The sequence below is a fragment of the Centropristis striata genome, chromosome 3, assembly GCF_030273125.1.
Source record: "Centropristis striata isolate RG_2023a ecotype Rhode Island chromosome 3, C.striata_1.0, whole genome shotgun sequence".
NCBI lineage: Eukaryota > Metazoa > Chordata > Actinopteri > Perciformes > Serranidae > Centropristis > Centropristis striata.
The window spans coordinates 9973370-9988458 of NC_081519.1; the positions used below are offsets into that span (position 1 = coordinate 9973370).

At 40.1% G+C, this 15089-nt stretch overlaps 2 protein-coding genes across 3 annotated transcripts in view; both read right to left on the bottom strand.

The window, feature by feature from the left end:
* Positions 1 to 2262: 2262 nt before the first annotated feature.
* Positions 2263 to 5992, bottom strand: LOC131969073 (class E basic helix-loop-helix protein 40-like). The gene is made up of 5 exons (XM_059330202.1): positions 5610 to 5992; positions 5422 to 5485; positions 5099 to 5206; positions 4544 to 4667; positions 2263 to 4333 (listed from the first exon to the last, which is right to left on the bottom strand). Exons 1-5 carry the CDS (start codon positions 5678 to 5680, stop codon positions 3417 to 3419), a joined length of 1284 nt encoding a protein of 427 aa, XP_059186185.1. The 5' UTR covers positions 5681 to 5992; the 3' UTR covers positions 2263 to 3416.
* Positions 5993 to 8883: 2891 nt separating this feature from the next.
* Positions 8884 to 15089, bottom strand: part of LOC131962550 (inositol 1,4,5-trisphosphate receptor type 1) — a 97011-nt gene continuing 90805 nt past the window's right edge. For both annotated transcript variants that reach the window (XM_059327510.1, XM_059327511.1), the window contains 3 exons: positions 11906 to 12066; positions 11045 to 11206; positions 8884 to 9975 (listed from right to left, as the gene is read on the bottom strand). In XM_059327510.1, the coding sequence (XP_059183493.1) occupies positions 9889 to 9975; positions 11045 to 11206; positions 11906 to 12066 (410 nt within the window). In that variant the 3' untranslated portion in view covers positions 8884 to 9888. The remainder of the gene's footprint in view (positions 9976 to 11044; positions 11207 to 11905; positions 12067 to 15089) is intronic.

Below are 15089 nucleotides of genomic sequence, written 5' to 3' on the forward strand. Positions count from 1 at the left end.
AAATATAAAAAACATACAATATTTTTGTATGTCCGGAAAAAACAAAAAGTTATACTATGGTATGTCGTAAAATGTCAAAAATATGGTCATTCCGTTGTTTGTCCAAAAATTACTAAAAACGATTAAAAATAACTTTTTGATCATAGGATTAGTATAATACATCCAAAAATATTACAAAAACAACAATTTTAGAATATGTTGTAAAAATTTTGAAAAAAGTCATACTATAGCAGGTCGAAATTTTTCTTGAAAAAGTAAAAGAAAATTTTAATGCACTAATACTCTCAAAATGGTCCTATTATAGTCTGTTGATACATGCAGTAGGGTGGCTTTTCCAGATTGGACAAAAAACACCATATTTTGAGATGTCCAAAATTTCCAATTTGAAAAAAAAAATTAAGCTATAGCATGTCGAAATTTTTCGTGAAAAAGTCATACATTTTTTTACATGCCTGATACTCTCAGAATGGTCTTATTATAGTCTGTTGATACATGTAGTAGCGTGGCATTTTCAGAAAAAAATATATTTTGAGATGTCCAAAATTTGAAATTTAAACAAAAGTAAAAATTGGTGAGGTGATTATTTTTTGTGACATTTTTGCCCTTAATTGGACACAAAGACAGAAATAGAAACAGACAGGAAGCATGAGGAAAAACGGGTATGACGTGCAACAAAGGTCAAAACAGAAATGCTGTGGTTATGTGGCGGGCACCTTAAAAACAAGGCCTTCAGAACCCAACTACTGAGATGAGTGTTCAAAGCATTATTAAAAAGATATACTATGCAGGATTTTCCTAAAACACAATGTTTAGACTCTTACAAAATAATCCCTCATGATAATTACTTATTATTAGAAGTGTTTGTGTCTGTATCTGCAGAGACCCTACCCTCTCTCTTCTTCTTCTTTCTCTTATCGTTTTGCTGTGTTCAAAATGTCTAGGTGTCATCCTAGCAGCGTCAAAAAAACAACAACAGCAACATGTAAATATAGCAAGGCAAAACGCCAAGCTCACAAAACTCATTCCAAAACAAGAGTGAATCTGTAATCTGAATTTGTATAAAGATAAGTGGATACACTGTCGGAGGCGGGGCCCCGTTCATTCTTATGATGATTGTTCAGTGGCACATGAAGCCAAAAACTTACACTTACTTCCCTGTCTAAAATTACTCAGATCTATTGTGGATCTTCTGAACCGTGGGGCCTACTCATCTGCAATGCAGCCAAATGAAACATTTTATTTATTATTCAGTCCACTAGATGGCGTTGTGGGTTTACAAAGAACTGACAGCACAAACAATTACTATTCCCTGAACCTTTTTGTTTCAACAAAGAGTGTCATCTATTGGGCTTGGAAAATAAAGAAATTGGTTCATGATGTTTTGTTTGCACATCACTACCATAGATTCTCATCTATGACATCTCTTTCACAATGTAAGTATTGGAAAAGTCTTTTTGGGCCCAATGGCATCAGGTGAAGTTGTGATTCCACGGCTTGGCCGAGAAATTACTTACATTACATAACTTTGTCATATTGGCTCCAAATCCCAGCGTTCTTCCTGTGGGCTTGGAAAGAAATGCCAAGTTTTAATTTTCTGTTTACAAACAGTATGCCACATTCCCTGCCAATAAATAATGGGTTTACTAAAGCTCTAAAATCAGCTTGCAAAACAACTGACTGGAAATTAACTTCAGGAGAATCAGTCTAGAAGGAGCTAATGACATTTAGGTGCAGGTTACGGCCTTTGACTTCAGTTTGCATCGGGAAACCAGATAGAGAGACACAACGCTGCTGCAGCTCAGAAATAATAGTGAAAACAACATGAGTTTGTGAAGTGAGTGAGTGTTAACACTGGCCTGTGTAGAAATTTAGAAATCTGCAGCAGAAGATAAGCCTTGTTGATCGTACGTGCAATCTCATAGCTGAAAAATGTGATTGCACAATGTGGCGATAGTATTTGTTGCTATTTCTGCATTTATAATTGTGTTTGTGTAAATATAGGGCTGTTGACAAGATGCAGATGATCCTGATTATTGCCTCAGGAGCTTAACTCAAACTGTTTACACTCATTCATTTATGTGTTGTTGTATTAGTGGGCACAGACGGTTAACCAGCAGGAGAGCTGGGCTACAGATCTGCCATTACATAAGTGTTCCCTGTGACATGAATGTTGCAGAGCTGTAAGAGAACAGATTGCGTTTCATAGCACGCACACAAACACACACACGCACACTCCTTCTCTGTCATATACAGTCCAGGCAATTTTCCACAGGAAAAAAAATACTTTATTAATACACTTATATAATGTATACCAACATTTATAGACAAAATATGTACATCAAACATCTTTCATGTAGGTCCCAAAATATAAAATCTCAAGTACCTCTTTCTATAGAAAACTAGTCTTCTGGTAAAACTTTTACATTCAACTTCTCTCCTCCTCACTCCTTTGACTCCAGTATTCATACGCAGTACAGAGAATAAACATCTGAGATTTATCAGCTTTTCACAAGTAAAAGGCAACAGCAAGAACAAACACCAGGTTTGACTTGAGCAGAAACAGATGTTGAGTATGCAGACCAGGTCCAGCACAGTGCTACAGTATGTACACAGTTTCTGAGTATGCAACGTACAGTTGTCCACACTCTGCCCAACTTCTATCTCTCTGGACGGACAGAGTGCGAGAACAGGTATCAAAAATAGAAATGTACAAGAAGTCTATGAACAGTAATTACAGAAAACCCATCTTAATTGTCTGTTTGTCAATGAAAAACAAGACTTCTCATTCAGTGTGGTTATGTGGTGGCCCATTCCTTCATCCGTGCATTGGGTGTACCCTAACTCATGTCTGTACACACTTGAGGAAACCCTTGTATCTTATGGTGCCAGGCATCACAATGTCTGGTTAAAAGGGCATTCTCAGTGATAATAATGGTGACGTAAAGGACATAGGCGACAAACTTTGGGTGAAATTACCGCTAACATTTGGTGCAACACTTTCTAAAGTACAAAGATGGCGTGTCTCTACTGCAACAGCTACAAGTGAGATGCATCAGTGTCATCGGCTTTTAGACTTCAACAGCAGCATCTAAAAAGTATCTTTCTTTACATTCAACCAAGTGTGTGTGGGTGTGTGTGCAGGGCAGGTCCAGTTTATATGATACATTTGCACTGAGTAATACCACTGAGCATTTTAACATTCAACCAGAACTTTTCATCCTCCGAGCGTGGACGGATGTTGCTCTCTCCTCCATCTCCTCTTGATCATTTCTACAAGTCCTCTAGTTTGCTGTTTGACCTCCAGACTGAAGAACAGAGGACGGGAATGAGGATGGATTAGGGAAAGGCTCAGTCATGTCTCATTCCTACTACTGTCTTTGCATTGGGGTACAGGATTACCCCTGTTCTCTGATCTCTCAGTCTTTGGTTTCCAGGTTGAGGGGTGGTACCTGTTTTAGTGCCTGAAGGAGGGCGGGGGAGTCCATGGGGGTCTGAGATATGGCTGGGGCTGGAGAGCCTCCCCTTGGAGACATCACTAGCTGAGGTGGAGGCGGTCTTTCGCTGGGCATGGAGGATGCAGAGCCTCCCATGCCGGGGTACAGCATGGGCACGGCCCCAGGGTACCAGCATTTCTCCAGCATTGGCAGGTAGGCTGCAGCAGAGGGTGGAATGAGGTAGAAAGGCATGCAGAGTGGATGTGGAGGAGGTGGATGGTTGGGGGAGACGCTCATGTAACTGCCATAGCCGCTGGAGGACGATGACGCCGATGATTCTCCACCTGAGAGCACCTCATCCTCAGATTCCGCCCGGGCTCGTTTGTGCCGCGGTTCGTCATCCTCCTGCTTGATGCTGGAGCTCTGCCTCTCGCCCAGCGCTCGCTTCAGATGGCTCTCCTGACTGTAGTAATCTTGGCGACCCTGTGGTGCCCCAGATTCCGTCTTCTCCAGCTCTCCACCATAGCCGCTGTCTGTATCTGTATCACTGCCACTCTGCTCGCTGCTTGGCGGAGCGTACGCCCGCTGGATGACGGGCACACAGTTCCTCCCATAGCCTTCGCTGGGTTTAGGGGGTAAGCTGGTGGGCATCTCTTTGTGAGGTTGGTGCTGGTGGTAGGTAGGGACTTCCTCCGCTCGGGGGCTGAGAGGAGTGCGGGGTCGCACCGGACTCTGCAGCACCTCTGCGGCTACCTTGTGGAGGTGATTGATCACGTGGGATGGCGTGAAGCCTCCGTCGGTCTCGTGATTGCCGAGATACTGAAGCATCTCCTTGGCACACATGTGGAAGCCAGAGCGGAACAGCTCCTCTGACTTCTCCTGGCTGACAGGAGGCTGCTCTGTAAACACAACAAGAAACCACACAGTGAGAATTTTGCAGTTTGATAGATGTCTCTTCGCCAACAACTATTTTAAGTCACTGATTTGCCTGTAGCTCTGCAGATTCCAGTCATTGTGTACACATAGTGGTAATTTGCATCCTGTCCAACAAAGCCATCCTTCTTCATGTGCTTATTTGTGTGTGTGTGTGTGTGTGAGCTGCAGCTTACCAATTTGCATGCCGTTCTGCAGAGCGAGGATCTTCTGCTGCTGTTGCTCCAGAAGAGAGGTGAGGGCTTTCACGTGCTTGAGTGTAAGCTCTAAAACCACAGCCTTCTCGAGATGGCCCAGAGTCTGTAGGAAACACACACAGTCAGCACATCCTTGCCTCTTATATAACACATAGACAGTATGCTTACTGCTCGTGCACTCACACTCACCCTTCATCTACAACACTACAGTGGCAACCATAAAGGCAAAAATATTGTAAAAAATATTTACTATGATATAGGGTAATATAAATGTCATAAATAGTATGCAGTCTGGAGTGGTAATTATATTACAATAACTTTTTATAGTGTTTTAGACTGAAGGGAGTTATTAAAATCCCCAGTTTGAACAAAGACACAAAACAAAAGAGACATCCTCTTCAGTGTGAGCTGACATTCATTGACTGCTGACGCACTCAGCTCAGAGGGTGTAATACCCCTAAACAGCCACTCGATGGTGCATGCCACTCAACACAGTGAATCCCAGTATCCCTCCAATACACAGCAAGAACTTACCGTGAGTTTCAGGTGCTCTGGTAATAAATCTTTCAACTGAGCGATGCACTCGTTTATCCGGTCGCGCCTTTTCTTCTCAATAAGTCTGTGAGGCAGTTTGTAGGTTTCCTGCAGGAACAAACGACACTGTTGGTTAAAACTGAGCTGAGCACCAGACAACTCTATATGATCAAAGGCAGCCACTCCGATAGGGAGGACTCCAGGAGTTATGTCATAGCAGAAATTAGGCCAACCATTTATGGGACTACAGCACTACTGCCAGCCTAATTCCTGCCTTATAGTTCACACCCTTTAATAAAAACATTTAAGGAAAATAATAATACCTTGCTCTCTTCTCCTCTCTTCATTCCTCGCCTGGGTTTATAAACATACATCGGGAAATCCATCCTAAAGACAAGAGAAAGCAACAGTGAGGTATGAGGTAATGCTTTGGTGAAGTATAAGACAGAGATTAAATAGAAAGTGCGCCTAAGGAAAGCTTTTTATAATTTTTTTATTTTTTTAAACTTACCCTTGCACGTCTGACAGATCAGCCTGGTGTTTGGACAGAGGAGGTGGTTGCGCGCTTGGAATTCGCTCCATTCCTTTTACTCCAATTACGCAGCAAAGTCGAGGTACTTTTCCAATGCAGTCACAAACACATACGCATTTATTTACGAAAAAAAAAGCAGTTAGTGAAATGCACTAAATGCTTAAAAAAACTGCTCAAGCTTTGTATTAATCTCTCATTATTTAGAATAAGAAGTAATAATGTGAAGGTTATTCAAGAATCAAGTTAGTCCCGGCGATTTCCACGCCGTGCTCCTGCCGCAGAAGGAAGGCAACCCTGTTGGTGGCGCGTTGGGAAAGTGGGGGAGGACAGAGCGACGAGTTAAATAAACCCTCTGACTCTCCGCTCCGCCTGACCTACCTCTGTCACATGAGGCTCACGTGTTAAACGGCGCTGTATCCTCGGCGGAGGGACGGCCCACTTTCTGCCGATAAGGAGCCTCAGTGGGCGGACGGCGGCTGACGTCAGAGCAGGGGGCGGCGCATGTCCGATCCCGTGTACCACCATGCTGAAGTGTATTGAAACAAGGCTGTGTGCGCCACGGCGAGAGGAACGTGCTGGCAGAGAACCAGTGCAGGAGTTCAACAGGCCTGAGGCACGAGAGGCGAGTGGGTATGGTGCCCAGTGAAAATACACAATAACACAGTTAAAATGCTATCATACTGCTATTAATATCCTACAGGATTATTATACAGAAGCCATGCTACAAAATTATACCAAATGCATTAAGGTCACTTTTTAACTGAGAGATTTATGAGTATCAACATTTGTTTTTATTTAGCTTTAAACTCAATATTTATCAGTAATGCAGGAACAAGCAGATAATCAACTTCAATTCGTGTTAGAGGGCATTCCTGTAAAACATTATAATAATAATGATAATAAACAACATGTGTGCAGCATGCAGGTAGGCTCAGGTATAAACAGCACGGTTTCGGCGGGAGAACCACGTGCACCTGTGCGTGGATGAGTGCGTGGAGTGGAGTGGAGTGGAGTGGAGTGGGTGTTTTGTTGTCATGAGGCGGTGCCGGCTGTCACGTTGATCTCCTCATGGCCCCGGGAGCCTGCTGAGCGCGCAGGGCACATCCAGCTCATCCAGCACAAGGCTGCTGCACCTGCACCTGTCTGCTGCAGGCTACAGGCACACACCATACACGTACAGCGTGTTGTTGTTGTTTTTAAATGCTGGTTTTCATGAAGTGGCCCTAGTTTTGTATTTTGCAATTGAAAAGGTGTATAAAGACATGTTTGTTGACATTTATATTTCCCTTACTATTAATGATTATATGATTACATGATTATATTTCCCTTACTATTAATGATCTATCAGTAATACCCGAAGAATAGGGTATTTTGATCTAGGAATACAATGGGGCTTAATGGGGATAATTAAATCTTTACAAGATGAATACAGAAGGACAGCTCTTACAGGTCTATTACAGTTTAATGACCTTTAATCAAGGATAATCATCCCAATACTCCTACAGTTTGGGAAGTGTGGCTTCACTTTGTAGTCACAATAATCAATTTGCAAGCCCCCCCCCCCCCCCCCAACAATACCATTAAAATCAATTATTTGTTATTAAAATCAATGTGGATTAATGACCTATTGAAGCAAGAATTATAGAGCTTTTTTGAAGCTGTAAACAATGTCTCACAGGAGGATATTATGGTGTGACTGAAGAAACATTTTCTCTTCCCCTCAAGCTTTTATTGACCACATGTCTCCCAGACTTTTGCCCTGAAATCACATGAAGCAAACCCCATGCAGTTACTGAATCATGTGACGTATGCCTGTGTTCTTTTTTGGGACAATATATTTATTTTACTTAAAAATAAATAAATTAATAAAATAAAACATAGGAGTACAACAGCAGTTTCACAGGTGAGGTGAGACTCAGGAGGCTCCATAAACTTCCCTGACACTTGGAGGAGGATATATGTAATTTTAATTTTAAAAAAGGTTCCTAGTGATAAATATGATATATCAACGTTGAATTTAAGGTTTTCTCTTCATGCTAATTGAAGCTTGTTCATTTGGCCTGTTCATCCATCTTATCTGACCAAATAGAAACAGGATGGAAAGTAGCAGCTGTCTCGAACTTGAAACTTTTCATTGTCATAAAAATATTTTTCTTAGTTTCAGCCAAGCAGTTTCTTTCACAACAACGATTCAGGGTCTTTGAGTTCAAGCACAGGTCTGGTAAAAAATTCCTCAAGGTTTGCAAATTAAATATTGGAAGGGCTCAGTAATTACAAAATGACCATAACAGCGGTGACAGTGACCCCGCTATAATTAAATAACACCAACGATGGAAAGCCCCTTGAAGAGAGTAAGGGGAAAATGTAACACAATTTAAGACTGAATTAGATTTTTTTATCCTGATAATGGCACCTTTGTTGTAGTTCACTTGTAGATCTTGTAAGATTCTTGGAAAACGTTGTGCAAAGCACTGTTTGCATTTACTTATTTTCAGCACAAAACAAAAATAAAAAGTTTGCCAAAACGTTTTTTTTTTTTTTTTTAAATATTGTGAAGATGTTAAATGTATAATCAGACACACGTTCAAGCTGTTGAAATACTGTATACACTCCTGCAACCCTGTCTCCTAAAATTACTTATAATGGAACCGTAAATTACCAGTTTGAATGGTAATGGTAAAAAAAAAATCAATCAGATCAGTCAGGTACAAAGTGTAGTTTGTTTTAAACCATATTAACAAAATAAAAACGATTCATATGGTCCCTCTGTGCTTTGATAAAATCCAAAAGGGTCAAATTCAAACTAAAAATGTACAACATGTGTATGTACTTAACATATTTCCCCATTATAAGTGCACTTCCTCATCTGTAGAGGACAGATAAGATTCATCTGTCGGCAATTTCCAGATTCACTTCTCTGTGAGGCTCTTCATTCATCTTTAGAAGAATGCCACCAGTCAAGTTGCCAGCCAATAAGCAGTTTTATAAGATAATAAGCAGCCAACATGCTCATTATCTTTAGTCTCGCATATGTTCTTGTCTTCTGCACTGATGCACTCACAGACAAATTATTTTACACACTTGTTTATTTAAATAGACTCCAAGAATGGAATGTACAATTCAGTCACAAACCACCTATTAGTATAAAAGTTCAGTTTGGTCAAGCAGCACTCCAAATGACATCTATTATTTTTTTTCTTTCTCTTCACATTCACTCAAACACTCAAACAGTCATTCTCTAGTGGGTCTTTTACAAAGTGACTTAATCATTTGTGTGCTACAGAAAATATCAGTGCTTTAGGACTAAATGTATGAAAGGAAGATTACATAAATTCAGTGCAGAGAAGAATAAATCTAAATCAACGTTTCTTCCAAAATCCTATACGTTTGGTTCAAAAATGTGACTCATTTCCTCAATGTTTTTAAGAACAACATGCAACCAGCTCCAGAGTCACATAATTTGCTCCTTCTCCACAGTAGATTCATATGGTTTGTCATCCAAAGTAATAATTAATCTAAAGTGTCCTGGAACATGTAGAAACTTCATTTGACATTGCAAAAAAAGTGAAATTAATAAAATAAAAAAACTGTATAGGTTTTTATAACAGCGTTAAGAAACTTTGGTGACCTCTTTGGGATAGTTTGTGTCCATATTACATATATAAAATCTAATACCAGTTCAAAAAAATAGTTAATTCTTATTTAGACATTGCATATCATTTGCGATTTGCTATTGCTGTCAGACAAAATGTGTTGCAGAGTTCACACAAACCTTCATATCTACATGTGACCTGAGTTTGCTGGTGCAACACTGAGGATTCAAAACCTCAATAAAAGGCCGCTTGAGAGGAATACCCCCTCAGGAACAATGGCTGAACTTTGGCTGTCAGTGTGTCAGTGTGGTACAATGCAGAAGGCATTCAGAGTAGTAAAGCTGAAGTCAGTGTTTTCATCTCCTAAACCCACAGGACTGACTTCTCAGGTCCCGAGGCACTTGGTGCACACTCCACCCACGCAGACACATCCACACTACAAGACCGCAAGTAACACACTCAGATAACTTTCACTTCGCACAGACTCTCAGAAGCACGCATGCTGTAGAAACACTTATTGTAGGAGTTTCTGGTGAAGTATACAGTCAGACATTGACCTAAATACACACTGGAGACGGACACACTTTGGCATTCTCTTGTTGAACATGTGGTGCGCTGACAGGAGTGCTCAGGCACTGCTGGTGGAATCTGGCCCCCAAGAGCCCTCAGGCAGGCTGCTGGGGATTGATGTTCATGTGAGCCGGGTGACCGAGAAGACCGATTCGTTGCTTCTGTTTCCTCTGCTCTGTCATCTGCACAGGGGAAACCAAAAAGTTTAAAGACTGGAAGCTAGCGAATATGGTTGAAAACAATGCAGGGTAAAAATATGAAATGACAAGTTGTGGTATTATAGGGGTTAATTAGTGAGCTGGCAGGCGTGTTTTGTTGCCTTTGAATAGAGCAAGGCTAGCTGTTTCCCCGTTTCCAGTCTTTGTGCTAAGCTAAGCTAACTGGTATCGATCATCTCATGTAACTCCTGGCAAGAAAGGAAATAAGTGTCTCGACTATTCCTTCATGACTCAAGTTTATAGTGTGTTCCTTAAAGAGACAGTCCATCCTAAAATCAATAATACATATTTTTAGCCAATTATTTGTTTCTACACTTGCCAACCATGTCATTGTGCAGAAGGAACTCAGCAACTGCTTACACATAAGATACTTGTGCTTTTGACGCTGAAGAAGAAAATAGTTCCTACATGAAACTGCGCACAACAAGGTCTGTCAATTGCTGTTGTATTTTTAAACTTTTTTTTTTCTTTGAGCACCACAAGCAAATGTCATCTGCTTTCTATTATATCCAGTAGAAGACAGACATCACCATAGGCGATATCCCCAGCACTTGATAATTAAAATCTAGACTGATAAATAAAACTACAGGTAAGAGAAGAGAAGTGTGTAGGTTATTTTTTAATTTGGGGGTGAACTGTCCTTTCAACAATGAAATATTTCATTCAACTTTTGTTAAGGGAAAAGTAAAGCTGTCATTTCATAATTTAACACAGTACAGTTCATTTCTAACTTGTGCATTAAACAAACCCATTCAAGGAAGAAAAAGAGCACCAAAAACTGAAAATAAACTAATTTGGGTTTCAGCTTTGGTTGACTGAGTCACCATTTCTTTTATCGTGTTTGTACAGCTGAAAGCAACCAGTCCCCAATAACTCATGTGATTGTTCATTACAATGTGGTTGTCCTGAGCAATTACAGTACTTTGGTGAAGGTTTTCAATATCTTCCCAATGGCTGAACATTAGAAAACAGACTCATCCTCTCAAGTGACTAGAAACTGAAGGAGTGCATTATTTACTGTCACATCACACACCTGCTCCTTGAGCTCGGTCAACTGTCCAGACAGATTGCAAACCAGCCTCATGGTGGACTCCAGCTTCTCCTGCAGGTTCCTGATTTCATTTTGCTCCCCCTCTGCATCGCTGCTCACCAGGGACATGGCTCGCATCCGTGGGAACCAGTCCAGGTTGTGCTCCTGTGAACAACCACAGAGTTAACAAAGCCAAGTTATGTCAAAAACGTGGTGGTAATTTTAAGGAAGGTGCTACTGTTTGGCAATTAGGAGCTTGAATTTGAACTCCATATGATGCTGGTCTGTGTTTCAAAGGAACATGTTTGCATAATATTTCAATGGGGAAGGAACGACCACAGACAGAGCCCTTACTCTACTACAATGGAAATCCTAGTGACCTGACCAGCGCTTCCTTATCCATTTCTTCTGCTTTGATCAGTTTTAGGGTTAGACCACAACTTGCGTATGGTCTCGTTGACTTCCTGTTTGTCTGCACAAGTCTGTTTGTGTCATTAAAAGTGCATTACCGGCACGTCTGTCAGTTGAGATTAGAAAAGAGGAACACATTACTGTACTCAGGTGTGTGAGGCAGGCCTGCACATGCTTAGTGTCTGAGTCAGTGGTGTGACCTGATAAAGTTGAATCATAGTTATGGCACCAAAAATGGTACACAAAGGTAAATGCCCATCTTGTTGCTAGTGATCCCTGACTTGTGGTGCAGCAATCCAGTTTCTCGGAATGGCTTTGAAATGGCGAACATTCAAGGATGAATTATGTAAGTCATCAAGGCCAAATACCGGATAGAATCTATTCACAAGGGAGAACGCCTGCACCAAGAAGGTGGATGTGTGTTTTGAGGGTGTGTCTGTGCTTTTCATTTACCTTTATCATCTCAGCCACGTAGCTCTCAGGACCTGTGTATTCAGTGGAGTCTTTAACTTTTACCAGCACGATAAAGAAAAGGTAGTGCCACATGTTGTGCTCCTCTTTGATGTGCTCCTCAAAAGTCACCGTCTTGTTGTCAAACTTGTCCCGCTCCAGGCCTGCGGAGGGGCAATAACACACAGGATTTATGGTACCAAGTTACAGCATGTTGAAGAAAAAACAGCAGCTACAAATAGCTTCTATTCTCACAATTTCTGCTTCACAATGACATTAGTGATATTACTCTCCTAGCACCACATGATAATTCTAGTCCTCAAAGAATTGTCACTAGCACTTATTGATGCACTAATTATTATTGCACTATACCTTGATTGTTTGTTTTTACTCTTCCTGTAAGTCGCTTTGGATAAAAGCGTCTGCTAAATGATTAAATGTAAATGTATTAGGAATGTATCACTTTGCAGGAATAAATTATTGATGTTAAATGTATATATAATCATGGAAAAATGTATTATTATTATTAGACCACCCCTTTTCTTCAATTTCTTGTTAATTTTAATGCCTGGTACAACTTACGGTACATTTGTTTGGACAAATACAATGATTACATAAAAAATAGCTCATAAGAGTTTAATTTAAGAGCTGATATCTAGACATTTTCCATGATTTTCTTGATAATAACCAAAATCATTATCAAGAAAACCATGGAGAATGGCTACATATCAGCTCTTAAAAACCAGAGGTGGTCTAATAATTTTTCCATGACCGTCTGTATATATTAAGGAAATTTAACTGACTTAAAAGTTTCTAGGCAATAGAAAAAAAGGCAATAAATCAAATAAACAAACTTATCCTGTCATATCAATAGGCAAAATGACATTATCTCAGTATATCAAAAATCCAATGCAAAAAAAAACATTTAAGATGCGCATAACATTCACAACAATGACTTTTTAAGAACATTACGGATGGCATAAAGAAAAGGTAAGGAAAGCAGACAAAACAGAATTAGTAACAAACAGCAGAATACACTAGTATCAATGCAACTATAAAGCAGATTTCATACAACAAAAAAGAACATCCACACTAAATTATAGGTTAAAGCTCCGGAAAATGAAACACCACCCATGCCAGGCTGTTATATGAGCGGAGCTGGTGTTGCATCTTTGAAAGAGTTGAAGCAGCACATTATTTGCTCTGCACTTTGCAGACAGCATTAGAAAGAGGAGTACACTGGGGACGTTATTTTGGGGATTTTTTTTTTTTTGGGCCGGATTTGACAAACAAAGTATATGCTGAATATGTGCTAAAGTTCATATATGGAAGTTTGCTTCCATATCTTCTGAAGTCTTCATAGTGGACAAAGTTATGCAATTTAATGAACAATATGTAAAGCAAGCAAAGTATATTAGTTGTACACCTCCAGAGTCTTGCAATACATCAATGCAAATTTCAGTCTTTGTTCTCTGTTTCTGTTTCTTTAGAAAAAAACCCTCTCTCTTTTAAAACATTTATTCAACTCTTCTTCTTGCTCAAACAGAAGTAAAACCCTAAAAGTGCTGAAAACACACATCTTTTGATTATATAAAAATGGGAGAGGCAGCTTCCAGCTGTGCAGTAATGATATTGGTGTAAACGAAGGATAGAGTACATCCAGAGGTAAAACCTTAGGGGAGAGATTTAAAGAAGCAGGGGCTGTCTCTACTATACTTAGACCAATGTTCTAGGACATCAGAAGAATAAAAACTAGGGCTGAATATTGGTAAAAATGTTTGATGCCACTACCGATAAAATTTGACCAATACCAAGAGAGTACTTTGTATGATTTTAGTTTTCAATACCTATCATGCGTATATTTCTATTTTATACAGTACAGGCCAAAAGTTTGGACACACACCTTCTCATTCAATGCGTTTTCTTTATTTTCATGACTATTTACATTGTAGATTCTCACTGAAGGCATCAAAACTATGAATGAACACATATGGAATTATGTACTTAACAAAAAAAGTGTGAAATAACTGAAAACATGTCTTGTATTTTAGATTCCTCAAAGTAGCCACCCTTTGCTCACTAGAATATAAGACATGTTTTCAGTTATTTCACACTTTTTTGTTAAGTACATAATTCCACATGTGTTCATTAATAGTTTTGATGAATCTACAATGTAAATAGTCATGAAAATAAAGGAAACGCATTGAATGACAAGGTGTGTCCAAACTTTTGGCCTGTACTGTATGTTTTTTTGACAGCGTCCAAACTGAGTACAGATCCCCTTTGACTGGAGAAGTTTCGTTACTTGTCGTTACTGGGTTATTTTGGTATCGATACCTAAAAACAAATGAACCAACTGTTGCTAGGAGCACTCTCCTTTATGTTAAATACAGGATGACATGTTCAAACAATCCACATCATGAGTTTTAATTAATAATGACAACACAGAATAAAACTGTTTTTGAGAGAGATATTTAGTCAATTCCCTTCTCCCTTTTTTTCTATTCAAGACTGAGGCTGTTGTTGTGAGGTTGAGCTTGATTTCTAGAACAGATATTATTTTAGCTACAGGTAAAAAGTAAACCTTCACAGGAAGTTCATGGCATTAATCAATCATTGGCTACAGACCCATAGGCCTAAAAACTAATACAAGATTGAGGGAAGGATCGATGGCTTATAAAACCAAGCTAGAGGATGGAGAGCCACTTAAGCCTGCAGAGGTTGGCTCCTAATCTCCGCATCTCCTGTTCCCTTGTGGTTCTCCTGGAAACCATAGAGACGACAGCTCCTCCTGTGGCCTGGTCTTCTTTAACATAAGTGAGTCAGAGCCAATAGCTGGCTGGCTGGGTGACATAACACTGTTCTCATTCCATATGTTTACCACTTGTCCTGACTGCCTGACCCGACATATGCACGCACACACATGCTCAGATACAGCATGTACCGCCGGGCTCACACACGTACTGTGAAGTCCTTGCATACACTCTGCAGCACGTACTTATTTTAGGCTCTCGCAAATATGATGTACTTATAAGGAAATGCAGATGCCGACTCACAGCGGGACAGGGTAATCAGCGAAGTGGCACAAAACATATGGTGTAAAAATTAAGTTTGTGTGTGTGCGAGTGAGTGGGAGAAAATGTGTGTGCGTGTGAGACAGACATGAATTATGGAGGCGAGCAGAGCA